Source organism: Oculina patagonica, chromosome 13 (assembly GCF_052425735.1).
Source record: "Oculina patagonica isolate OP01 chromosome 13, crgOcupat, whole genome shotgun sequence".
Lineage (NCBI taxonomy): Eukaryota > Metazoa > Cnidaria > Anthozoa > Scleractinia > Oculinidae > Oculina > Oculina patagonica.
Window position 1 is genome coordinate 3,271,934 of NC_135770.1, and position 26,057 is coordinate 3,297,990.

At 38.8% G+C, this 26,057-nt stretch overlaps 1 protein-coding gene and 1 pseudogene across 3 annotated transcripts in view; both read right to left on the reverse strand.

The window, feature by feature from the left end:
• Positions 1 to 53: 53 nt before the first annotated feature.
• LOC144635928 (uncharacterized) lies at positions 54 to 14,092 on the reverse strand. 2 transcript variants are annotated; one of them, XM_078495050.1, is made up of 3 exons: positions 13,985 to 14,053; positions 9,366 to 9,550; positions 54 to 2,057 (listed from the first exon to the last, which is right to left on the reverse strand). In XM_078495050.1, the coding sequence occupies exon 3, from the start codon at positions 2,006 to 2,008 to the stop codon at positions 842 to 844; it is 1,167 nt and encodes a 388-aa protein (XP_078351176.1). In that variant the 5' UTR covers positions 2,009 to 2,057; positions 9,366 to 9,550; positions 13,985 to 14,053; the 3' UTR covers positions 54 to 841. The 2 variants fall into 2 exon arrangements, with proteins under 2 accessions (XP_078351176.1, XP_078351177.1); XM_078495051.1 differs by lacking the exon at positions 9,366 to 9,550 and having other exon boundaries at positions 13,985 to 14,092.
• A 3,403-nt stretch (positions 14,093 to 17,495) lies between these two features.
• Positions 17,496 to 26,057, reverse strand: part of LOC144635984 (uncharacterized) — a 42,497-nt pseudogene continuing 33,935 nt past the window's right edge. Inside the window, exon 5 of the transcript XR_013567446.1 lies at positions 17,496 to 19,882. The product of XR_013567446.1 is annotated as an uncharacterized LOC144635984 (transcript). The remainder of the gene's footprint in view (positions 19,883 to 26,057) is intronic.

The following is a 26,057-nucleotide window of genomic DNA, read 5'->3' on the forward strand; positions in this document are numbered from 1 at the left end:
GCCATGTCGATCGAGTGGAATTTCTGCAAATTTATTGAATGAAATTTCAGCACGGCTAATCGTTGAAACTACACTTTTTATTCGAGCCGGGTTAGATTTTCAGGAACGCGTGCCAATTTTATCCGTGCTCGGACTACCTCGCGACTAGGTCCGAGCACGGGTAAAATTTTGGTTCGGCACGGGTGAGGCACAGTCGTTTACACGACAAAATTTATCCGTGCCGAACCATTTTTTTCGGTACGCGTACCATTTTTATCCGAGCCGTGCCACAAATGTTCTGCCGTGTAAATGGGGCTTAAATGGGTCATGAAATGCAGTTTTGTATTGCACGAGAGGTATCGCGTGACGCCCGTCAAAACTGCGTTACTCGCTAGGGCGAACAAAACCCACAAAGAGCCTGTTTACATGGAGGGAGGGTGCCCCGGCTAACCGAGTTACCCGGCTAGAAGGGATGAAACATAGCCCGCCTTTACATGCAGAATTCACAGCCCTTCTTTCCGAGTTGAGACAGCGTCATTGAAGCGTGTCACAGCGTGGGAAAACCATGTAGCTTCAAATGATTGGAGAAAAATAAGACTTTTTACTAAATAATCAAGGCTAGACGTCTTCAAACCAATTTCATTTTGATGTGCAAGCTCTTAGAACATTAGTACGTCCACGTATGGGGAAATTCAATCGAAATTCTGAAACAAAATCTTTCGGTTCTGCATCTCCTGGCTTCTTAAATTAACCCAGACCCCTTAAATTGTTCATTCTTTTTTTTGCTCGACCGACCGACCCACCATCATAAGAGAAGGGGAGATGGGAAATGAAACATTTTATTGGGATGGCCTCAGTAATTTTATGCTTTTTCCTGTTTAATTTCTTTCAAGTCACTACAAAGTTCAGCGATGCTGAAGGCATTTTCATGCTCAGTCTCAATCCTACGAGTTGTTTCTGTGCTGCACGTTGCTTTATCTTGCTTTAGGACATCTTTCCCATTGTAAAACTGGCCATGCTGATTAACTTCAAAAGGCTTGTCACCTTTGTGTATACATATATGCTTCTCTTTGTTTTCTGCAAAATTAAAAGGCTTCTCTCCTATGTGAGTTCTTTTATATTTGTTTAAATTACCTGCCTGACTAAAAAACTTGCCACACTGGTAACATTCAAAGGGCTTCTCTCTTGTGTGAGTTTTTTTATGTTTGTTTAAATTTCCTGCTTGACTAAAACATTTGCCACACTGGTTACATTTAAAAGGCTTCTCTCCTGTGTGTGCTCGTTTATGCTGCTTTAAATTTCCTGCACATGTAAAACACTTGCCACACTGGTTACATGCAAAAGGCTTCTCTCCTGTGTGAGTTCTTTTATGTCGCCTTAAATCTCCTGAACGACTAAAACACTTGCCACACTGGTTACATGCAAAAGGCTTCTCTCCTGTGTGAGTTCTTTTATGTCGCCTTAAATCCCCTGAACCACTAAAACACTTGCCACACTGGTTACATTCAAAAGGCTTCTCTCCTGTGTGAGTTCGTTTATGTTGCTTTAATTGTCCCGCCTGATTAAAACGCTTCTCACAATGGTTACATTCAAACGAATTGTCTCCTGTGTGAGTTATTTTATGTCGCCTTAAATCTGCTAAACGACTAAAACACTTGCCACACCGATTACACTGAAAAGGCTTCTCTCCTGTATGTGTTCTTTTATGTCGCTTTAAATCTCCTGCCTGATTAAAATGCTTGCCACACTGGTTACACTCAAATGGCTTTTCTCCTGTGTGTGTTCTTTTATGTTGCTTTAAGTGTCCTGCCCGATTAAAATGCTTGCCACACTGGTTACATTCAAAAGGCTTCTCTCCTGTGTGTGTTCTTTTATGTTGCTTTAAATGTCCTGCCCGATTAAAACGCTTGCCACACTGGTTACATTCAAACGGCTTCTCTCCTGTGTGAGTTCTTTTACTTGATGCATGTTGTTCCTGATAGCCAGTTTGAGTGAAACTCTTGATGCACTTTGTGTAATCGTTAGCCATCAAGGTACATTAACTTTACCCGCTAGCTGGTAATGTGTAATTCTCAGTCCTAGAAGGAAAAGAAAAGTAATATCAGTGTGTTGCTTCTTTTGGTTTGAAGCCCCTACCCTTTGGAAATTCCAGGTGAATGTCCTTCCCTTGTTTTACAATTTTGGCTTTTGAGACCCCCAGCCACTAGGAATTTCCAGTTTCCTTTTGTGGGGTGTTTATAATGCACAACTGCAGTCCAAGAAGGCAGCTACATGATCATGACAAGTTATTGACATTTAAACAAAAATTTATCTCTTCAAGATGTTGGCAGAACTGTCCGTAATGTGTTGTGTGTTGAAATTGAGATGCTCTCGGCACAAAAGATTTCCACCGTTTAACGGGAAATCGGTCAGAGTATTCATAATAAATATATTTTAAAAAAAACTTTTCAAGTTGTAATCGAGAAATGAATAATAGTCTGCCAATTTTCAAGGCTTCATTCGAGGAGAATAGAACTGGCCAATATCCTGTCTAAATGACTCAGAAACCAAGGACAAGGGATTTTAAAGAGTTAAATCCAAAACATTTTCCTGGGGAAGCATGCCCCCGGACCCCCTAAAAACATGAACCTTCGGTACTCGTTTAGGAAATCTGTTAACTGTTATCCTTGTTTGTTAAAGGTTTGCCGCTGCATGACTGTGTTTTGATGTTAATTTTCAAGACGTTTCGGCTATTGCTTAAGCCTTCATCAGTTAAATAGTCAAAGCTGTTACACGCGATTTAAAAAGGCAACAAGTTAGCGCGCACGTACTTTAAAAATAACTCGTAAAGTTTAAAAGAGAGGAACGTGGCGCAAAACTCATGCGCAACACCGCGTTCTCGCGCAACACCTATTTCACTCGATTTGTTTCTTTTCGTTTCCCTTCCTATGTTGAGGGAATGTTCTTTGCCCTTCGTAGCAGTGTGCAAACTACGGATCTCTTATGGCACATAGGGTGATTAGAATTGAAGTTAAGGTATCGGTCTGTATGTGTTGACTTCCTGTAGATATTTACTTTAATTCGTGTACCACTCCTTGTTGTGATAGTGTCCAAAAAGGGTAGTCCCTGCTCCGTGGTGTCCTCAAGTTCAACAGTGAATTGTATGCTGGGATTTATGGAGCGAGTTCAGATGTTGATGAAACTCATTTACATGTTCCTTTTTTAGGCATGCGTGGCTGTCATCCACGTAGCGGAACCACCACTTAGGAGGGTGACGAGCTGTGGTGATCGCAATTTCTTCAATCTCCTACATTACAAGGACAGTTATAACAGGGCTGATCGGGGAGCCCATCGCATATCTAAAGATTTGTTTATATAATAGGTGTTATCGTGTTTGAAATAGTTTTGCTTAAGAACAAATTCTAATAGTTTCATGATGTTGCCAATGGACATATTTGTGTAGGAAAACTTTATTTCAATTTAAATACACTCTATACACACAAGGGGGGATGACAGCGATTACATTAAGGTTCGGATATTTCGTCGACTAGAAACCAAAATATTTTTTGGGAATCGCTTGACATTTCTAAACAAACCTCTGATACTCTCAAGAAGATTGAAAGAACTTTTCAGTGGATATTCTGTGAAAACTTCGATGTTGTCTGTAAACAAGCGCGTATTACTTTCGGCTTAGCTCGAAAGTTTAGTTGAATTGTACCCTTTTTATACAAGCATGAAATTTGGCACACTGAAAGTGGTCAACAACAGAAGTTTTTTCAGATATAGTGCCAAGCCCGAAAAACGCCAGTTTCCATGGAAACCGTAATTTATTAAAATCAATAAAATTTCGTGAAATATTTGTTTGTCCTGGTTTATAGATAAATACTATTATGTCAGATAGTGATACCAAGTCGCACGTACAAAATTTAGAATGAAGTGCTGTAATTTAGACTGTTCACAGCCCTCTATAGTTTCGTATTTTTCTTCTGTTAGCGAACGGCGAACGCTGGAATCGGGGAATGAATCGCGAGAGACCTGGACGCTAGCGCAAAACGAAAGACGCGAGGGGACAGAAGGCGGGGAACGAAAAATCGTTTTCCATGCAATAATTTTTCTAGTAAATCATTGGTATAAAAACGATGGTAAAAACATAACAATTGTAAGCCTAATTTAAAGCATTCATATCTGTATTTTTGAAATAAAACTACAATAAAAGGTGTATAAAAGCGCAAGAAGAAGGACTTCGTCGGGGAGGGACCTCTTGGCTGAAAATTTCATTGCTGTTTACTAGCTGAAAATGGGAAATTGGCGTTGGCACTATATTGAGAATTGGTTAGTATGTGAATGCTTGTAATCCTGCAGAGTTTGGTGCTTGTATCAAAAATCGCACAATTCAGAAGCTAAGCCGCCGGACTATCTATTCTCGTTGACATCCAAATCTGCATTACATGAAAACTTTGTGTGGTATAGTTTCGCTGCAACGGAAAGTAGATGTTGCTTCTTTTACCAACTGCTTCAGAAGTTTCGTTTCACTGCTTGTTTTTGTGACAATTGCTCCAACATACCGACGAAAACCGACCAAAGTCATCCGGACTTCGTTAAGTATCTGTTGCCGGGCAAATTGGTTTTCAAGTTAAATCTGCTTTTCAATAGGGCTTTCCGATTTAGCGGAAAATCAGGCCAATTTTCCGCTCACTTAAAGCGACGCGTGCACTTTAATATACGGGTGCCTGAATCCCGGGGGGGGGGGGGTGGGTACTCCGGCTTGTAAATGACAGGGATGATCGAATGGAGGCAAAATTCAGGACCCAAAAAAATCCCTGGACCAAAAAATACCCCCAAAAAATCCCTTGTCAAATTACCCCTAAATTGCCAGGAGGGGCAATAATATAACACAAAGAAAATCATAAAAAAATTAAACGCTCGTGTTTTTTTTATTCATCATACCATAAATACGCCAAGGCCGCGCCAAGGCACTTTAGTTCGTTTTTAATACCCCAAAAAATCCCCTATTCAAATCAAGTCACCCAAAAAAATACTTGCCAAATTTTCCAACCCAAAATAATCCCGGAATCGAAAATTTCAAACCCAAAAAAATCCTTCGATCATCCCCGTCATTAACAAGCCGGAGTACCTCCCCTGGGGCCTGAATATCACAACTTAACTTGTCGTTACTTTGAATTTGACAGACCTTTTAAATTCAAATTTAGGACGGTAAACAAATAACTGCGAACTGAAATTTTGTTCTCCAGTTGGGATTCTATCTTCGTTTATCAGTCTTCAAAACCCGTTTATAAAAAATCCATACACAGTCATTACGTACTACTCTTCTATTGTTTAATTTTCAACATTGGCATTCTGAAATTAAAAAAATGTCAAACCATATTGTATTAAAGCCAACTGAACCTAGTTTCTTAATCTTCGCGCTTGACATTCATCTTCGCGCTTGCCAGATAAACACAAAAAGAAAGAAAAGAAAAGGACTACTATTTTCATTGGTATGTTCGCACCGAAGTGCCATAGCCTCGCGTGTTACATAAATTAGCGCCTTTTGCCTTTAGATGCCGCCGTATTGAGCACAGCATTTATAAATTGTCTCGACTTTAGGGCGTCCTCACATGCGTTCGTGCTCCAAAAGTTCGGTCTAGGCTACTTTTTTGCCCTTCTCTCCTGCCCTCAGCGACGGAAACTTCCATCCTGCTTCGTTTCTTCGAATGCGCGGAAATTGTTTCGCTCATATCTTAATATCTCCACGTGTACCATAGAAGTGCAGCATAACAAAGTAAATTCTTCTTCTGTTTTACAGGCTATGACAACAATGAAAAGCCATTTCTTTTAAAAATTGGTTAATAAAGATTTTGTTCTATAAAGTAATGGAAGAACAATAACTTTCACTTCCGTTGATTTTCCGCTAAATCGGAAAGCCCTAATCGATTTCAACCAAGGTGTTAAAATCTGTTTCAAGCTAAAAATAACACTCTTTAAATAACATAAAACAATTTGCATTTACAATAACAACATCTCCAAGCTTCATTTGCATGACCACAAGTAAATACAGTATTGCAAAAGCGTAAAACTAAACTAAAGCTAAACTATTTGCATTTATTTATTAGGATTTTTTGTTAATGTTTTGTAATTGTTGCTTTAGATATATTTATAAAACGAATGTCATTTGGCTATGAGCAAAAGCGAAATACAAGTACAATTTGGGCCGATTCGCACTAGCGGACAAGTTTGACATGTCATAACATTTTTGACAAAAACAAAATTGTCGCGACAAGTCAAAGACATTTTGAAGAGAACACAATGTGAAATTATTAGTGCAAGGCTTTGCATGTGCTTCTGGCATCCCTGAACATTTTTCAGCGCGGCCGTCTTGGGCAAACATCAAATATACATTGCCACGCGGTAAAAAATTCTTAATCAATTTGCATTTAAAGTACGCGTTTTCTCATACAGTGGATAACTTTTTTTTCTCATTCTTACATTGGGCAAACACTTCGCTTAAAAACATGCCTTGCCTACAGCAGAAAGATTTTGCGGCTGAATTATGATAGTGAGAGCCACATCACGGTGCATACTACAGCACAGGGCACAGAGGAGTCAAGTTTGTCCGCAATTCAAAATCTCTACCGTGCAAAACGACTTTCAAAGCAATCATGCAAGCGTACGTGATACAGCGCCGTCATGCGATACTTGTTTGCGAAGCGAAGCTTTCCGACGAGGCACGAAGAGCCGAGAAGAAAATTGCGGACAGACTTGACTCCTCTGTGCCCTGTGACTACAGCAACAATTTTTGAGTGCGCGTTATTTTTAGGTGCAATTTGGGCCAAACACAATAGCCAATCAACAACGTATTGTTATCTGGCATGAGGCATGAGAATGCGTGAGAGGGGCATGAGAATGCGGCTTGTCATGAATTGTCCTGCCTTGAGGCAGGACAACGGCCCCTTTGAAGATTTGTCCGTTTTGACAAAATTTGCCCTTGTCTAACAAGTCGTTCGCACTTGTTTTTGCGACTGTTTGACAAAATGTATCGCGCGTGCAACGCGGATCAATCATAACACAACTGCTTCTTTGTTTTCCTGAATTGTGGGACTTGTTTTCTGTGACAAGCGACACATTAATGATGAAACCGACCAATTGTTTCAAAGTTTGTCCGCTAGTGCGAATTGGCCCTTTGACTGTACGCAAGTCGTTGATACATTGTCTCTAATTTTTTTCATGCACGTAAACGCACGTAAAAAAATTACGCGTCAATGGAAGTCCACCTTTTTAGACTCCTTTCAACTCCATACGTTTTCTGTTGCTTTCAGTAAGGCCCGGCCAAACGCACGCAACATTTCAACGCAACATATCTCAACATTGTTGGGTCACGTTGTGAGATGTTGTGAAGGCGCTGGCCAAACGCACGCAACATTTCAACGTAACATATCGCAACATTGTAGTTGTGCACAACATGTTGCACGTGTTTGGCCACCCTGTAGCGATATGTTGGGTGGCGCAAATCGAACTAGTGAGCATACTCCAACGCAACAATGGCCAAACGACTGCAACATGCTGTGCGCAACAATGTTGGGATATGTTGCGTTGAAATGTTGCGTGCGTTTGGCCGGGCCAAAAGAAAGAAAATTACATTAAAAGACATTATTTTTTGTATTCATCTTGACAAGTTTACAAATGCATTTAGTTTCCGACCATGACAACGGCGGTTGACTTACAAGAATTAGAAGCTATTAGAATTAACTTGGCCACTTGATCATAAATGTTCATATCATATAGGTTATAAAATAGAAATAGATGAACGTTTTCTTTCTCTTCTCTTCTTTTTATATATCAGTGTTATCATTATAAGATTCTGGCAACGCGAGACATGTTAAAATTCTACTGTCAAATTCTAATTCGATCGCCAAAAAGACAACCGTGTTTAAAAAGACAACCGTGTTTAGGTAAAGGTAAGGCAAGGTGATGTTAAAGAATATTTCTGTTACACTTTCAACGATCTAGAGTAAAACTGCAAACGATGACAGCTGATTTAATTGAAAACAACGACACCTAATCAATACATTATTCTTACTAATTTTCGCGTGTACTTAATTTCGCGAAAATTCGGGAGCCGAATTTCGCGAGTACTAATTTTCGCGATTGCACGAAAAATTAGAGCAAAAGTTTATTAAATTTCGCGATTTCAGGCAGTGTTTTATGGCTCAGTTGTCAAAGACTTAAGAACTACTGAAAATATACAAAGGTCTGGCTCAATGTAACTACAAGCAGCCTGCAAACGGAAACTTTGGCGACTAGGTTTTGGCCGATTTTTAAGCTAAGGCTGGATTTCCACTGACGCATAATTTTTTACGTGTGTTAACGTGCGTGAAAAAATTTAGAGACAATGTATAAACGACTTCCGCACACGTTTACGCAAGCTGTTCATACATTGTCTCTAAATTTTTTCACGCACGTAAACGCACGTAAAAATTAACGCGTCAGTGGAAATCCACCTTAAAGAAAACAGTAACAGAGGAAGGATGCTAATCAAAAACAAGACGAAAAGATATTTTCAAGGGTAGATATTTGCATTTCCAAACATTAAAACTCTTTATTGTTTTGATTTATAATACTGTATGGTATTAATTTTCGCCTGTTTAAATTTCGCGAAATGTTTTCTTCGTGCGTATTAATTTCGCGATTATTTTGAAACCGCGGATCGAAAATCGCGAAAATTAGTACTCGCGAAATTTACTAAGAATAAGCATGTTGTTTTCGCATTTTCCACGATTCGCATTATGAACAGTTGGGTCGGCCCTGAGAAGTCACGTTAAGACCGTGCAAAGAAACAAATTTGAAAATTAACTTTGAGACTTAGGGCCTGATTACATGGCGAATTTCAGCCCGGGCTGGAATTTTTTTGCAATTACATAGAGAATTTCAGCCCGGGTTGAACACCGTTAAAACTGAAAACTAATCGGGCACTGACTCGTCCCCAGTCGTCTTTTGAGTCCGTCTTGAGTCGACTGCTCAACACGGAGGGAATCATGCAATTTTCGCATAAGAGACGACTGGGGAGCGTCTTGCAATTTTCGCATAAGAGACGACTGGGGACGAGTCAGAATCGGGCAGCCATTTTCTTTCACTGAAAACCATCACTGCGCATCCGTAAGCTCACTTTCAGCCCGGGCTTAAATTTGAACGCGATTACATGAGGCGATTACACCAGCCCCTTTGCCCTGGCTGAAATTTCCAGCCCGGTTTCAAAAACCGGGCTGGAAATTTCGTCCCGGGCTGAAACTCTCTCCATGTTATCGCAAACGTGTTTTTAAGAAGATTCGTTTTGGAAGCCGGGCTGAAGTCTCAGCCCGGCAAACCGAGCTGAAATTTCCCATGTAATCAGGCCATTAAACTGATCTTACCTGATTTTTCTCTGGCAATGATACAGCGTACTGGCGTACAGCGTGCTATCTTGAGGACGATTATTTAAATCGAGTGGGCGATATGCTAAAATGTGATCTTTTTTGTACTTTGTGATAACATCTCGAATAAGGTTATTGGCTGCCTAAGGGGATCGGGACGCAGGTCACGCGAGGTCTTACAATTCCTTTCGAGAGAACAATAGAACAAATAAATGCAATTAACAATACGAACTCCTACATACACCAGAGGACCAGTAGAACACAGCTAACACCACGTTACAATTTTGCAATGGGTTTAAAATGTGTTTCCTTAAAATATCAGAGTCATACAAACGTAGAAATTTAATTTGGTGGCTCCATAATGCCAACTGATATGACTTAATTTTTTCGCAGGAAACCTACTGTGACGAAACAATCGAAAACATTGCAGAGGCGTGATGATTCTTTTTCGAACATTTCGACCAACCTTAAAAGCAGAGAATATTAGCATTACGGAAGAATGCTTAAGAAAGCACAAGCGCAAGCGCAAGCACAAGCACAATCACGCAAAAAGGACAAAATGTAATGCGCTTGTGTTTTTGCTTGCGTCGAAGTAGACTTGCCACAAGTCGACCCCACGAGTTTTCACAGTAAATAAGCGAGTGAAGCGAGTCTTTTAGGTCGCGAAGCGGCCGTGCGAGCGACGAAGTCGCGAAATCGAGCCATAATAAACAAGACGAAGGACTTTATTGAAAGTCTTCAAAGTCTTCTTCCATTTTCCGTTTGGCCCCGCCCTTTTTTTTTTTTTTTTTTTTTTTTTTTTGGGGTTTTTTTTTTTTTTTTTTTTTTTTTTTTTTTTTTTTTTTTTTTTTTTTTTTTTTTTTTTCTGCCCAAAAAAAAAATTTTTTTTTTTTTTTTTTCTAGCGTCGAAGCCGTTTTCACGGCCGGTGAAATAAAAGCTGTTATCATTGCGCTTGTGCTTGCGTCGCTAGTAAAAAGCAGACTTCATTGTTCGTCTCACACTTCAAGACGAAAAATTTGGTTTAGTCAATGTTTACGCTCCCAATGACCAAAATCAACAAATAAGGGACGGGACGTAGCATGCTCGTTTGTCCCTATGCAAATGAAAATCTCATAATGGGAGGCGACTTTAATTGTCCGTTCGAAAATATTGATAAAAATATGTGGAAAAGAGATCAGCAACAAGAAAAATGTCATCCGCAGTATAAAGGAAATGAGCATCCATATAAGTCTCGACGATATATGGAGACTGCATCATCCGAGTGATAAGCGTTTTACCTGGCAGAACAGCACAGGAAAAATAAGATGCCGATTAGATTACAGTCGAAGCTCTCGTAAGCGGACACCCTCGGGACGCAAAAAAAAAGTGTCCGTAACTGGAGCTGGCCGCTTACAAGAATGGTTCTCGGAGGCGTAGGGAAAAGATGGCCGCTTTACGGTAGCTTGCCCAGCTATCAATAACCGGACGGACGTGGATGACGACAAAACAAACACTGAAATATGGTACTGTAATTACCGTAAAATCATTGTGACTAATGGCGATGTGAAGCTGATTTATAAAAGCCAAGATACAGAGGTTGTTAATAGGATTTTCTTTGGGCTGTCCGCATACGGTAGCTAGGTAAAGTAAGGTAAAGTTTTTTTTTAAGGGGGGAGGAATTAAATTAGATTAAAAAAATTAAAAAACAAGGGGCCCCAATAATTTTTTTAAAATAAAAATAAAAAAAATTAAAAAAAATAAAAAAATTAAAAATATGAAAAAACTAAAAAAATAAAATATTGGGAATAAAAAAAAAAAAAAAAAGAAAAAAAATATAAAAAAGAAAAAAAAAAAAAAAAGAAAAAAAAATTAAAAAAAAAAAATAAAATTAAATTTTAAAAATGGGGGGTAGGCGAACCCCTTTTAAGGATAAACGAAGAAAATGTCTAAGTCGTAATCTCTGAAAGTGTCCGCGGCCGCTTACGGGAATGTCCGCTTACGAGAATGTAAAACTGACTACAGAGTTTGTATGGGAGTTGAAACGGTTTCAGACAAGGCGGCCGTTAGTGGAGCTGTCCACTTACGAGAGTGTCCGTTAAGAGAGCTTCGACTGTATTGGCTTATTTCAAAACATTTAGTTCCTCGTACTTGATGTGTTATCGTATTACGATTCAGACCATTCTCCAATTTACGCCAAAATCGCATATATTGATAACCAAAAAACAGCCGATCCAGGGTTTTGGAATTTAACAACTCTCTTCTTGATAATGGAGAATTTATAACAAACCTAAAATTCTTTTTACTTCATACCGAAAAAAAAAAAGGGGAAAAAAAAATTAAAGAATTTATTGGGAAATAATTAAAATGGAGATCAGAGACTTTTTCTCTAAACGTCTTGCAAAAAGTAAAAAGTCAAGAGAAATTTAAATACTCTAAGTTAAAGTATGCAGCAGCAGAAATTGAACTTGTCAAGCTTAATCTTCAAAGGATCGCTGAACACAAAACAGTTGGAAAAGTCGCCCAAATAAGGGATCAATTTAGGTTCGAACGCACCACCCCTCCCCAAACCTAACATTTTGCCCAAAGCGATAAGTAAGGGTTAATATTAGGTTTGGGGAGGGGTAGGTGAGCAGTAAATAAGAACGTCAATAGTATAGGTGAAAATAACAAGAAAATGTTGAAAATGTTTCTGAAGGGTACAAATGGTGTTCAACTGTTTGTTTGTTTTTAATTGGACAACTGGTGAAATATACAAATGAGAATGTCCAAAGACGTTTTCCATTTAACAGTCCAGAAAAAGAAATGAAGTTATTTCTATACAGATGAGCAGTTTGCATTTAGAATGCCTAATTTTTTCCTTTTTCGTTTTCGATGGAGGGGGTTGGTGCGTTTCTTTTATCCTCACACTTTTGTTACCATAGGCTGGAAAAATAATTAATTATCTTAGCTTGGTTGTCGAGGAACTGTTTGAACGGCTATTGAATAACAGTGTTTCATGAAAAATGCATCTGTTGAATATTTTTGTAGGAACGTCTATTTTGGTATGGATAAATGAGGCTCGACGTTGATGTTTTTTTACATTGTGAGTCTTTAGGCTATTTTAATAATAATAAAAATAATAAAATAAGATTTCAAGAGGAGGCTCTTGTCACATAACGTGGTTTTCAGGGAGGTCCTCAAATAAAACTAATTACAAGGTTAAAAAGACGAGTTAAAAAGGTAAAAATATAAACAAATGTGGACGGTATAGACATACTGCAGTTTGGCAAGCAATATATATGATAATTACTTCTTTCTACCTTTTCTTTTCAGGTATCTCCTAGAGACCACGGGGCTTTAAGCCGTAATTGTGCGAAATACAACCTCGCTTTATAGCGTTATAGCGGCGTTATTCGTGAATGCATTTTTTATTCCTTTTAGCAATACTCCCCCCATCGTCTGATTAAAAGTAAAAGGTCGCTTTCTGAGACGATTATTTTAAAATTAATTTAAATACCGTTCAGTTCCCTGAAGTAAAAATGTCTACTTGGTGGTTTTGATGCTCCTTTTGTTAACAATAATTATTATTCGTTGCCCGGGATGCCCAAATATCTCTTTTAATTAAAGAATACAGCTTTTGAAATCAAACAATTAGGCAGTATTAAAATTCTAAGCTCGTATTTATCACACTTAAGCAAACGAGATGATGAGGCATCTTTTCATTGAAGCTATTGACAATTCAGTCTCTTCAGTCTTACTTCGCATTTTAATGACGGTCACTTTTTGAGTGTGTCCCGAGTCACTTTTACAGACAAGTCAACGCTCCAAAACGATTGACAACCATCCCATTCCCTGTTAAGGGATATTTATTTTATTCTTGCAAACTTGAGATACACATTTGTGGACGGTATGACTGTATCGCATATTGGAAAATAATATATATGATAATTACTTATGTCTACAATTCTGTAGTAGCTATTTGAACTCCTGGAGACGAGGGCGTCAAGCAGGAATTGCAGAAAATTTCTCCTTGCTTAAATATATATACCAAAATTAAATTTTTTAGACGCTTTTAGTTCTAACTCCTATCATCTCAGGGTTTAAACTAAATTGACGTGATAGATTTACAGCTAGCGGAATGTTGCATGCGAACTTTTGAATGGTTTAATTTATATAAAGAGGAGAAAAGGATTGGGAAATTGGTGGCCGGATTTATAAAGATGTATGGAATATTACTTTCGCATCAAGTCAGTCCTTACTTTTAGAGTAAGTTAATTTTTAAGTTGCAGCTATTCGCCCTGATTTCTTGTATTATACACTCGCAATTCTAGCCGGCGGACGCTCAAATTTGAAATGTTCGATGAAACGTCTTGACGGGTTTTGGAGAGCAGATGACCTACGTACTGACAAGTGGCATACATCCGAGAAATTGTAGGTTCCTTTGATATATACTTTACTGTAAGCTTATCACAGTGATTTTTTGTTTTTATCTCGTTAAATTTTATGGCAACGTTTTCCGCTTCTGAAGACTAACAAGTTAGTATACCCGGCTACGGCAAGGAGGAAACTAACGAAAGAGTTCCTATCTTTCAGTTCTTGCAGTCCTTTTTAGCTGAGAGAACTTTGAGAGAAGAAAAAAGGAAACTACAATTAAACTTACCGTTAGATAAAATACTGTTTCAGCTTTGCCCTCTGTCCGCGTAATGCGAAAGTCTTAGCTCTAACGAAGTAGACAAGGACGATGAGAAGACGTGTCGACTATTGTAAATATGCTGACAGTCGCATTGTCTCCCCCCCCCCCCCCTCCCACCCCCGCCTATTGACAAGACGACACTCAGTAGGATTGGCTACAATTTCTGTCAATAAATATCTTATTGGTCGTTGGAAATGTGAAGTTAATGGGTAGTGATGAGGTAACAATAGGAAAACTCGTCTTAATGTAGAAAGTAAATAGTATATGGAAAATAATAAGAAATAATAAGGGTCCAAATAGAAAAACACGGCAGAAAATTTGTGGCAAAGCTCGGATAAAATTGGTACGCGTGCCAAAAAAAGGGCACAAATACCCTGTTAACACGTCCCTTTTTCTATCGTGCTAAACTGCGTTAAATAATGTTTTTGTGCGGGTAAAAGACTCAAAACCTTGTCCAGCGTACGCGATTCTGTCTTAGTGCGCATGCCACTATTTCATTTAAACGTCACATACGAGTCGTGCATCTATTTGCCTTTTTCCCAGAAGACTAGAAAACGGTGAAGGTATATTGTTCTTGTTCAAATGGCAGACGGTGATGGCTTGTACCTCCCCTGTTAACGACGACGATTAATTTTTATTATTATTTTATTCTCCTCGCATTATTTGGATCAACTCCTTACAACATGCTCTTCCAAGGCAGAATTTTAGCTTTCGACTCTGTACACTAACGAACACGAACACAGGAGAAAGCGACCAAAGAAGACTGTTGAAAGTCACGCTAGTTCTTCCATGAATGTTCATAAGATTTTCTTGGCAACTATTTTTCTTAAAACACACGTCTAACACACCGCCATTTCGATCGAGTGGAATTTCTGCAAATTTATTGAATGAAATTTCATAAGAAAAGAGTTGTTTCAGCACGGCTAATCGTTAAAACTACACATTTTATTCGAGCCGGGTTAGATTTTCAGGAACGCGTGCCAATTTTATCCGTGCTCGGACTACCTCGCGACTAGGTCCGAGCACGGTTAAAATTTTGGTTCGGCACAGGTAAGGCACAGTCGTTTACACGGCAAAATTTATCTGTGCCGAACCATTTGTTTCGGTACGCGTACCATTTTTATCCGAGCCGTGCCACAAATTTTCTGTCGTGTAAATGGGCCTTGAAATGCAGTTTTGTATTGCACGAGAGGTATAGCGTGACGCCCGACAAAACAGTAAACCTAAGGGAAATTTAAACAAAAAAAAATTGATTTTTTTCGAACCTTTAAGGGGGGTTGAAGCGGTCTGTTTTTTTTTTTTTTTTTTTTTTCTCCATTTTTTGTGGGGTGGTTTTTTTTGTTTTTTTTTCTAGGAGTATTTTTTTTTTTTTTTTTTTTTTTTTTTTTTTTTTTTTTTTTTTTTTATTTTTTTTTTTTTTTTTTGGGGGGGGGCCCCAACCCCCCCCCCCCCCCCCCCCCCCCCCCCAAACTGTATTACTCGCTATGACGATCAAAACCCACTAACTCCCAGCTCCCTAGGACAATAACAGATTAAACCTTGGACTTGCACGTGATCAGGGCGTGCGGCTCGAAACCACGGTATGAACGCGAAGCAATTCGAAGTAGCGGACAAAAGCTAATAAGTGTGTAAAAATCTCTTTATTTCTTTTCGTTTTTGGTGAAGAGGGGTCGGTGAGTTTCTTTTATTCCCGCAGAAAAAAGACATATTAGGAGACTTGCTAGACTTGCCTGGAAACCAATATTTATGAAAACCAATATATATGATAATTGTCAACCAAAAATATCTATGATAATTGTCACCGCTGCAACAGCACAAGCAATATTCTCTTGAAAGTCTTATTAAATATATTGTTGCAAGACAATTTTTTTTTATTTTATTACGGTTATTTCTATATACAGTAATATTTCTATTTTGAGTTTTATTTTATAAAATCAATAATAAATGTAGCCTGCGGGGCAAGCTTTCCCCCCAGCCCTCCGGAGAGCTTGCTGCGCAGGCTTATAAATAATAATGCACTGCCTGGGATGTTTAAGTGTTTCTTTACAAAGAGTGCAGCGTCGAAGAGCAAATAATCAGGTTGATATGAAAGCTATCTTTTTTTCACATGAATTAAATCTATAAAGCAAAAAAGAGTTAATGACGATGAAGAGGCCTTTTATTAGTGCACCCATCAATTTTGAACGACAGTCACGTTATCGAGTCACTTTAAGAGCCATCAAGGTTCACCCGAAGAAAAAGCAACTTGTCTGTGTTCGTATTCCCTGTTGCGCGGTTTTTCTTTCATTCTCGAAACTAGAAATACATATTTGCAGACGGTGTGGGTATACCGCAGTTTGGCAAACTATCTATATGATAATTACTTTTGTTTAAAAATGTTTTAGAAACCCTTTGAACTCCTGGTAACGAAAGTGTCAATCCGGCAAAATTGTGCATGCGCAAGATATCATTATTTTAAAGGACTGTGTCACGGATCTTAGTCAAGTTTAGGCATGGGAAATGACCAACAAATTCAGTGAAATATAAAAATAACCTCTTAAAACAGTGAAGGGGCATTTCAGTAACACAGCAAAAACAAAAGAAGGCGTGGATGGCAAAAAATGAAGAAGTAGCCCCGCAATAGACTTTACTGCCTCATGTATCAAACCTTTTCAAGTGCTTCCCCCCCCCCGGACTCTGGAACAAGCAGTCCAGGTTAGAGCTCTGGGCGAGGTCACTGCACTGCATTCTTGGGTAAGACACTTTCCCCCACAGTGCCTCTTTCCACCCAGCTGTATAAAATGGGTAATTTAATGTTGGGGGTAGCCACGCGATGGACTAGAATCCCATTCATGGGAGATTCAAATACTTCTCCTGGATGCCACAAAACCTGGATAAGCTCCTGAGTTATGGGCCAGGCTTGAATGCAGTCTTTACTTTTCTTCCTCATCAAAAGAACTAGCCGGAGTTTTAAGTTAACAGCGTTCAACTGTAATTATTCCATTTTGTCTTAGAAGAGTAAACATCTCTTTTTTATAGGTACCATAAGTCATGTACAATTAGATAAAAAAACCCTCTTATTGTAAAATAAAAAACTAAACGAACACAGGAAAAACCAGGAAACCAAAACAGAACACTATACAACATTAAACAGATTTTATTCTAACAGCCTTCTACACTGACAACCGTTGCTATAGTTGCCACAGGCTCCTACTCACAAACGTGTCATGATCAATTGCAAAACAAAAACTCAACATTATTTGTATCACTGTCAGGAAATACTGCAGTGTACTCTGTTCACTAACTTCTCCTAGCATACCATAATTACATACTATAAGTAGTAGGGAACTACATAAATTTATATATTGACGACCTGATGATCACTGGAAATCTTGAGAGTTTTAATTGAGTGTGTAAAACAAATTTTGGGTTTTGCCGCCGGCGGGAAAGGGATTTTTGAGGGAAAAAAAAAAAAAAAAAAAAAAAAAAAAAATAAGCTACCAGTGACTTGTCTTAGTCAGTCCTGGCACGAACATTTTTTTCCTTGGAAGCATTGATTCCAAAATAAAACACAACATGTTCACGCCTTATCTTAGGACTAGAAAAACCCTAATGGTCTTATTTCAGATATACACAAAAATAGTGTAAAAGCTACCAATCCAGCCGCAATTTTTTATCATCAAAACAAGCCTGCAAATAACAGTCAGACATTGGACACTGGCCGACCACAATTTACCAATGTCCAATGAAATTCCAACTGTGGTCGGACAGAATGTCCGGACAACTTTATTTTTGCTTTCCAGTGAACACACACAAATGTTCTGCGTTAAAAACGCATTAGATAAACAGGTTAACATATCGAGCAGTACTGTAATACTGTAACCACACTTCTGTTTTGTCTGATTGAAATGGTAACTTAGTCGGACACATTTCCTTTCAAGAAAAAAATTATTTGCAGCCTTATCAAAATGTACCATATAAGATAAAATATATGTTATACCAGAAGCAGACATTGTTCTTGTCATTTTTTTTATGGGAGTCGCCCTTCCTCTGGCCTGGGATTCACACTCCCCAGACAAATGGCAGAGGGAGATGTCAGATGTGACATCTGAAAGCCTGGGATAGAGGGTGTATATCTAACCATAACTTCAATGTTTTCCTTTTGAAAAATTTAGGTCTTCCTTTTATTTAAAAAAGACAATTTTTTTCAAACTAAAAATGTCTTACTCTGTATATTCTAGGTTAACAAAATTCTTATCACAGGTTCCATAAAATTCGTGGAGAATATGCCCGATAACTTGGTAACATTAATTTTCAGGCTCAAAAGAAATTATGGAAATCCTGGCACAAGGAGGGGGGTTTATTGGTAAGGATATCGAGCAGGAACTGGGATTGAGCAAGGAAAATCTTGCCACAATTAGGGAAGAGGGATCTGAATTTTTTGGAATAACCCTGTGATTCAATGCTACATGACTGATACACCTGATAAAAGCTGCTCTGTATAAAAGGTGCATATTAATAGGTGTTTTGAGATTCCCTTGATATATAGCTATTAAAAAAATAATTTTATGTTTTTTCTTGTTTGATTTCTTTCAAGTCACTCAAAAGTTCAGCAATGCTTAAGGAATTTTCATGCTTCTTAGTCCTACAAGGTGTTCCTGTGCTACACATTGCTTTATCTTCCTTTCGGACCTCTTTCCCATTGACAAACTGGCCATGCTGATTATCTTCAAAAGGCTTGTCACCTTTCTGTATATTAATATGCATTGTTACGTTTTCTGCAAAATAAGCAGGCTTCTCCCCTGTGTGAGTTCTATTATGTCTCTTTAAATGTCCTGCCTGACTAAAACACTTGCCACACTGGTTACATCCAAAACGCTTCTCTCCTGTGTGTGTTCTTTCATGTTGCTTTAAATTTTCTGCCCGATTAAAACACTTGCCACACTGGTTACATTCAAAAGGCTTCTCTCCTGTGTGAATTCTTTTATGTTGCCTTAAACTTTCTGAACGACTGAAACATGTGTTACACTGGTTACATTCAAAAGGCTTCTCTCCTGAGTGCGTTCTTTTATGTCGCATTAAATCTCCTGAACTATTAAAACACTTGCCACACTGGTTACATTCAAAAGGCTTCTCTCCTGAGTGTGTTCTTTTATGTCGCCTTAAATCTCCTGAATGACTAAAACACTTGCCACACTGGTTACACGCAAAAGGCCTCTCTCCTGAGTGTGTTCTTTTATGTCGCCTTAAAACTCCTGAACGATTAAAACACTTGCCACACTGGTTACACTCAAAAGGCTTCTCTCCTGTGTGTGTTCTTTTATGCTGCTTTAAATGTCCTGCCAGACTAAAACACTTGCCACACTGGTTACATTTAAAAGGCTTCTCTCCTGTGTGTGTTCTTTTGTGTTGCTTTAAATGTCCTGTCTGACTAAAACGCTTGCCACACTGGTTACATTTAAAAGGCTTCTCTCCTGTGTGCATTCTTTTGTGTTGCTTTAAATGTGCTGCCTGACTAAAACGCTTGCCACACTGGTTACATTCAAAAGGCTTCTCTCCTGTGTGTGTTCTTTCATGTTGCCTTAAATGTCCTGAACTATTAAAACACTTGCCACACTGGTTACATTCAAAAGGCTTCTCTCCTGAGTGTGTTCTTTTATGTCGCCTTAAATCTCCTGAATGACTAAAACGCTTGCCACACTGGTTACATTCAAAAGGCTTCTCTCCTGTGTGTGTTCTTTCATGTTGCCTTAAATGTCCTGAACTATTAAAACACCTGCCACACTGGTTACATTCAAAAGGCTTCTCTCCTGAGTGTGTTCTTTTATCTTGCATTAAATCTCCTGAATGACTAAAACACTTGCCACACTGGTTACATTCAAAAGGCTTATTTGCTGAGTGAGTTCTTTTACTCAATGCATGTACTTCCTGGTGGCCAGTTTTCAAGAGTAAAACTCTTGCTACACTTTGTGTTATCTTTAGCCATCAAGGTAAGTGAACTTTACCCACTAGCTGGTAATATGTCATTCGGACTCAGACCTAAAAACAAAATGAAAGTAATATCAGTGTGTTGTTCTTTTGGTTTGAAGCCCCCACCCCCTGGAAATTCTAGCTGCGCGTCATACTCTTGTTAAAAATTTTGCCTTTTTAGACCCCCAGCCACTAGGAATTTCCACCACTTTCTTTCTGTGGGATGGGTATGGATATTTGCTGGAACCACATATTCTGTCATGTTATTTGCAAGAAATTATATATCGTGATGCACAAGGCAAGGTGAAAATTGACTATCCTCCCTTCCCACATTCCCCAAACACCAGGGCCTTGTGGTTCTTGAAGAGTATTTTTATTAAATAAGCTAACACTCTGATGCAACTAGCTGGCCTGCATTTGTTGTCATGACTTAAGCCTGTCCACAGCAATATCTGTGTGTGAATCATAGTTGCATGATTGTTTACACCCGCCTTTTTCTGTGTTTGAAGCTGCTTTACACAGGAAAAGAATACCAAAATCTATGTAAAGCAATTCTCTTTCGACCCCACTACATTCAAACTGAAGAAAATTCGGACTTTTCAAGGACTTACACATAAATTCAAGGACTTTTCAAGGAAAAATGGACTTCAAGGACTTTTAGGCTAACCAATGTGCTATTTAGGCTAACCGAAATAGCTCGCATGGCTCGCTGGCTCGCAGATTATCCGGACCCATTAAAACTTCCTGCAAGTAGGACGTTAAAAGCCCTTTTGCAGTCATGCAATTGCACATATATGTTAACAACACTTCAGATTATGGCAAACAGAATTAACTCTTTTATATTCTGATAACAGACAGATTTCTTTTGTAAAGTCACTGATTATAATCTTTCAGGGCATTCACAGCAAATCAAAATTTTGACAAACCATGCTCTTTCTAAGAATGGGTACTAATGCATTTCGGTGAGTGTTCAGACAGGTAACTTCTCTCTTTTTCTCTCACGAGGCCATTACTTGCCTTCCCACATGCGCGCCCAAAAATTAAACACAGGCGGCTGCTACACAGGCTACAAGTGATTGGGCTATTAATTTGTCACGAGTTTGCAGATCTATGTTGTTATCCCTTTCAATGCCTAAGATTATCAATAGTGTAGTTATTTTATCGTATTTTTCAGCTTCTTGAACCCAGCAAGACGACCTTTGTAGCAAACAGATTCTTCAGTAACAATTAGGCTAAAACAGAAGCTTCTGGCTAAAACCCGGGCTAAAAATATACATTGTGTCTAGATACCCGGCAGCCGGAAGTGTTTTCAAAATACTACATACCCGGAAGTCTGAAATTATTCTAGAATTTTCACGGAAAAACCAATCCAATCCTCCTCAAAACTATAGATCTTTGCTTAGAAATGCCAAGCGATTTCAATTATAGTTTTGGCTTTGTGTTTGAGGAAATTTTCGAGCTTGGGCATACTACAAAATCTTGATTCTTCGACACTTAGAAAAAATTCGTACTCTGACTCCGGTGTCAACTCTTATAAAATAATTTCTACAAAAACTGAAGTTGAAACCCTGCGAGAGTATTCGATATTTGCTGAGAAATGCGAAGCGATTCTAAATAATGTTTTGCTTTTGTTGTGGACGAATTCTCTTGGCTTCGGCGTACAAGAAATCCTCGACTCACGGGCACGGTTGTTCAAAAGACTAGATACCCGGCAGTCAAAAATTCATGAATAATCAATACATTCAATATCCACAAAAATGATCATTGAAACCTAGCTCCCGGCTCCCGAGAGTATTTCAGTATTTCAATTTTCGGTCGGAAATACCAAGCGAGTTTTTACAATGTCAGTTTAGTTTTGCACAAATTGTACGAACTTTATGTGACTCACGGGCACGATTTTTCAAAGACTACATACCCGGCAGTCAAAAATGCTTCCCGTTTTTCCATCAAAATTTCCATTTGAACCTGCTGAGATGTCGGTGTAGAAATACCAAGCGATTTTCCAACTTAAGGCCTCAATTCAACAATTGCCTCGGCAAAGTAGTACAAAATAGCTACAAAACACTTGAGCGTTCGGTGACGAAAGTCCGCCACCGATGTAACTTCCGGTGTGGAGCTAGGTTTCAATGATCATTTTTGTGGATATTGAATGTATTGATTATTCATGAATTTTTGACTGCCGGGTATCTAGTCTTTTGAACAACCGTGCCCGTGAGTCGAGGATTTTATAGTACGCCGAAGCCAAGAGAATTCGTCCACAACAAAAGCAAAACATTATTTAGAATCGCTTCGCATTTCTCAGCAAATATCGAATACTCTCGCAGGGTTTTAATCTTCAGTTTTTGTAGAAATTATTTTATAAGAGTTGACACCGGAGTCAGAGTACGAATTTTTTCTAAGTGTCGAAGAATCAAGATTTTGTAGTATGCCCAAGCTCGAAAATTTCCTCAAACACAAAGCCAAAACTATAATTGAAATCGCTTGGCATTTCTAAGCAAAGATCTATAGTTTTGAGGAGGATTGGATTGGTTTTTCCGTGAAAATTCTAGAATAATTTCAGACTGCCGGGTATGTAGTATTTTGAAAACACTTCCCGGCTGCCGGGTATCTAGACACAATGAAAAATATAAGTGAGTCCTGTTTTTTCTACTCATTTCAGCATGATTCAAAGACGAATCACCGCAGATTTAGATAATTATTACTCTACTGTCCATTAAACACGATATTTCCACTTTTTCTTACCTCTACTGAAGCAAAACAGTCCATAAGTAACCTGCAAAACACTTCGACGCGATGGATCTGAACTAAGATCTGGAAGCGGCCATTGAAGTACTAGGGCCCAGTCTACTCGCCACAACCAGAAACGGAAACAATACAAAACTGTGGACAGGACTGACGGAACATTGGAATGAAACGATCGAAAGCTGAACTCTTCAAAAAGAAACAAACAAAGGAAAAAATGAAGGAAGTGTATTACAGTGAAACGAACTCAACCGGGGCCACCCAACGTTTTTTAGCCAATCACAAGACAAGTTTTAAACAAAAGAATTGGAGTTCCTTGGTCAGGGGACCAATCACAGTGAAGGGCAATTTTAACTCTTCGCTTGACTGAATACGATGCGAAGGCACGCTGAAGTGTTGTTTTTACGGCGAAAATATAATTTTGTTCATTTCGTTTACGGTTAAGGCGAAAGTCTGCCAGTAATTTGGAACACTGGACGGAATCAACGTAAATACGTTTACCGAATTACGGCCGCGAATATTTTTGAAGACTGAAAGGAGCGTATCACCGAATTACGGCGAGCAATTTTGAAGACTTCGAAAGACTGAACGAAGTGATGAACGTAGCGAAATAAATTTACCGGCCGATTCACGGCCAGCTCAATATTTTCCGAAAGACGGCTTGGAATGTCGAAGACGAAAGCTTGGATAATTCTTAATCGAATATTACGGCCGGGAGTTTTGAAGACTGAACGGACGCAACGTAAATAAAAAATTTACCAAAGCATGATCGGCTATAAAACTTACGATATGCCACACATTTTCCAAAACACGGCCGGGAATGTCGAAGACGAAAGCTTATGTCAGTTTTCCTCGAATTTGCGGCCGACATTTTTGAACACTAAACGGGCTCAACGTAAATATAAATTTACCAAATTAATTACAGCCGCTAACTGGTATGCGTGAACCTGTCACGTTTCTGCACGTGTTGTTGAGTTTTATCCGGCGATGAATATTTATGGTTTGAAATGTTCGCCGTTGTAAATTGTTCATTAGGTACAATGTTCTTTTCATCACTGTATCACTGTATATATATCACTGAATGTAATACACTGAGTTTATCTCTTTGCTGACCGGTGTTGATTCGCTTCGGCAAATTCCATATATACTGGTTTGAGGAAAAGTCAGGAAAAGTCGTTTCGTCTTCACAGTTTCAGCCGGTGTCAATTCGGTAAATAAATTTTTGTCGAGTCCGTTTTGTCTTCATTCCAGGCGCAGGCCGTGCTATTTTCGTTGAGTCCGTTCAGTCTTCAAAATTCCCGGCCGTCATTCGGTAAACTGATTCCGTCCAGTGTTCTAAATTACCGGCAGACTTTCGCCTTAACCGTAAACAAAATGAACAAAATTATATTTTTTGCCGTAAAAAAAAAACTTTAGCGTGCCTTCGCATCGTATTCAGTCAAGCGAAGAGTTAAAATTGCCCTTCACTGTGATTGGTCCCCTGACCAAGGAATTCCAATTCTTTTGTTTAAAACTTGTCTTGTGATTGGCTAAAAAACGTTGGGTGGCCCCGGTTGAGTTCGTTTCACTGTAAATAATTTTAACATGCACTCTGATTTCAGCCATTTTGCATACATGGGAGTATACTAAACACAAACATTTCTGCCTCTGTGGACTCTGGACCCGGGGGGGGGGGGACACTCCCTATGATGGCCTATACGGGGAGGCTCTGCTTGAAAGGGGTACCTTTTTCACCCTTCAGGTATATAAAAGGGTAGGAATTTCACAAGTTTAGGTATGTGAAAGGGTAGGGAAATCTGTCATTTAGGCATTTAAAGAGGCCTTTAATAACAATATCTCAAAACAGACGCACCTTATGGCTGTATCATTTTAGTTTATTAAAAGATACATAGAAATGAGAATAAGACTTCCTGTTTTAGGTAAATGTCGTGTCATTTAGGTATGTGAAAGGGGTAACTTTTTTTTCAATGAAAGGTATACGAAAGGGGTACCTTTTCTGTCAAAAAATATGGTATATAAAAGGGTAAGGGGTTAGACCTCAGGGCGGAGCCTCCCCATATCAAACCTCTTCAAGTAGCCCCCGGACTCTGGATTGAGCGTTCCAGGTTAGAGCTCTGGGCGAGGTCACTGCACTGCATTCTTGGGTAAGACACTTTGCTCCACAGTGCCTCTTTCCACCCAGGTGTGTAAATCCAGGTATGTAATTTTTTGCAGGGGAATAGCCTTGTGATGCATATGGACTAGAATCTCATCCATGGGAGAGTTGGATAAGCTCCTGACTTAAAGGCCAGGCTTGAATGTAAACTTCACATTACTTCCTCATCGAAAAACTAGCGCAGGGAGTTTCAAGTTATCGGGATTCATGCAACTGTGTTTATCCTATTTTGTCTTAGAGGAGTGAACATCTCTTTTTCAGTTACCAAACTACCAAAGTCGTGTACATTTAGATAAAAAAGCCCTCTTACTGTAAAATGAAAACCAGAATAACAAAAAAAACCAGGAAACCAAAACAAAACACTATACAACATTAAACAGATTTTATTCAAACAACCTTCTGTACTGACATTATCCTGCGTAGCAGGTGCCCACAAAGGTGCCATGATCAATTGCAAAACAAAAACTCAACATTATTTGTATTACTGTCAGGAAATACTGTAGTGCGCTGTTACAGTGTTCACTTACTTTTCCTAGCATTCCTTAATTACCAGCTTGTTATTGTTTGTAATTTTCGTGGGAACTTAATTTTGAGAGAATGGAATGGGCATATTTCGCAGGACTAAATTTTTATTATTTGGCCAAAAATAAGTGAAAAGCATAAAAAACAAATACCTACATTAAAAAAGGTTAACAATAACTTTTCGTGGGTCTTAAATTTCACAATTGTTTGAAAAGTCCCACGAAAATAACTAACAGAAAGGTAGTGACCTGCATATTATTTTCGACATAATAATAAATATTCTCACTAACCGTTATGCAAAGAAAACAAGTTTTAGTACTTATTCAGTTCCTTTTCCTGATCAGAGACTGCAGAGAGGGAGGCGCTAGGGGGCTTTAGCCTCCCCCCCCCCCCGCCCTCCTCACTTCTTTACAGTAACACGAAAAAATTCCCATTTTAGAAAATAATGTAAAAGCTCCCTTGTACCATCATCAGTCCCCAGACTACTGGTGTTTGGGAATTTCCTGTGGGTTCAGGTTGTAGGAGGGGGGAGGGGGTGAAGTGGAGTCTGGAAAACTGGGATAGAGGGTGAATCTCCAACAATTTTATTTATTCTCACTTAACATTCTTATTACAGGTTCGTGAAATTCTTGGAGAAGGAAGCCAAATACTGGGAACAAGAAAACATTCACT

Coding starts and splice junctions, on each gene's coding strand:
- LOC144635928 (XM_078495051.1), bottom strand. CDS start 2,008: ATGGCTAACGATTACACAAAGTGCATCAAGAGTTTCACTCAAACTGGC.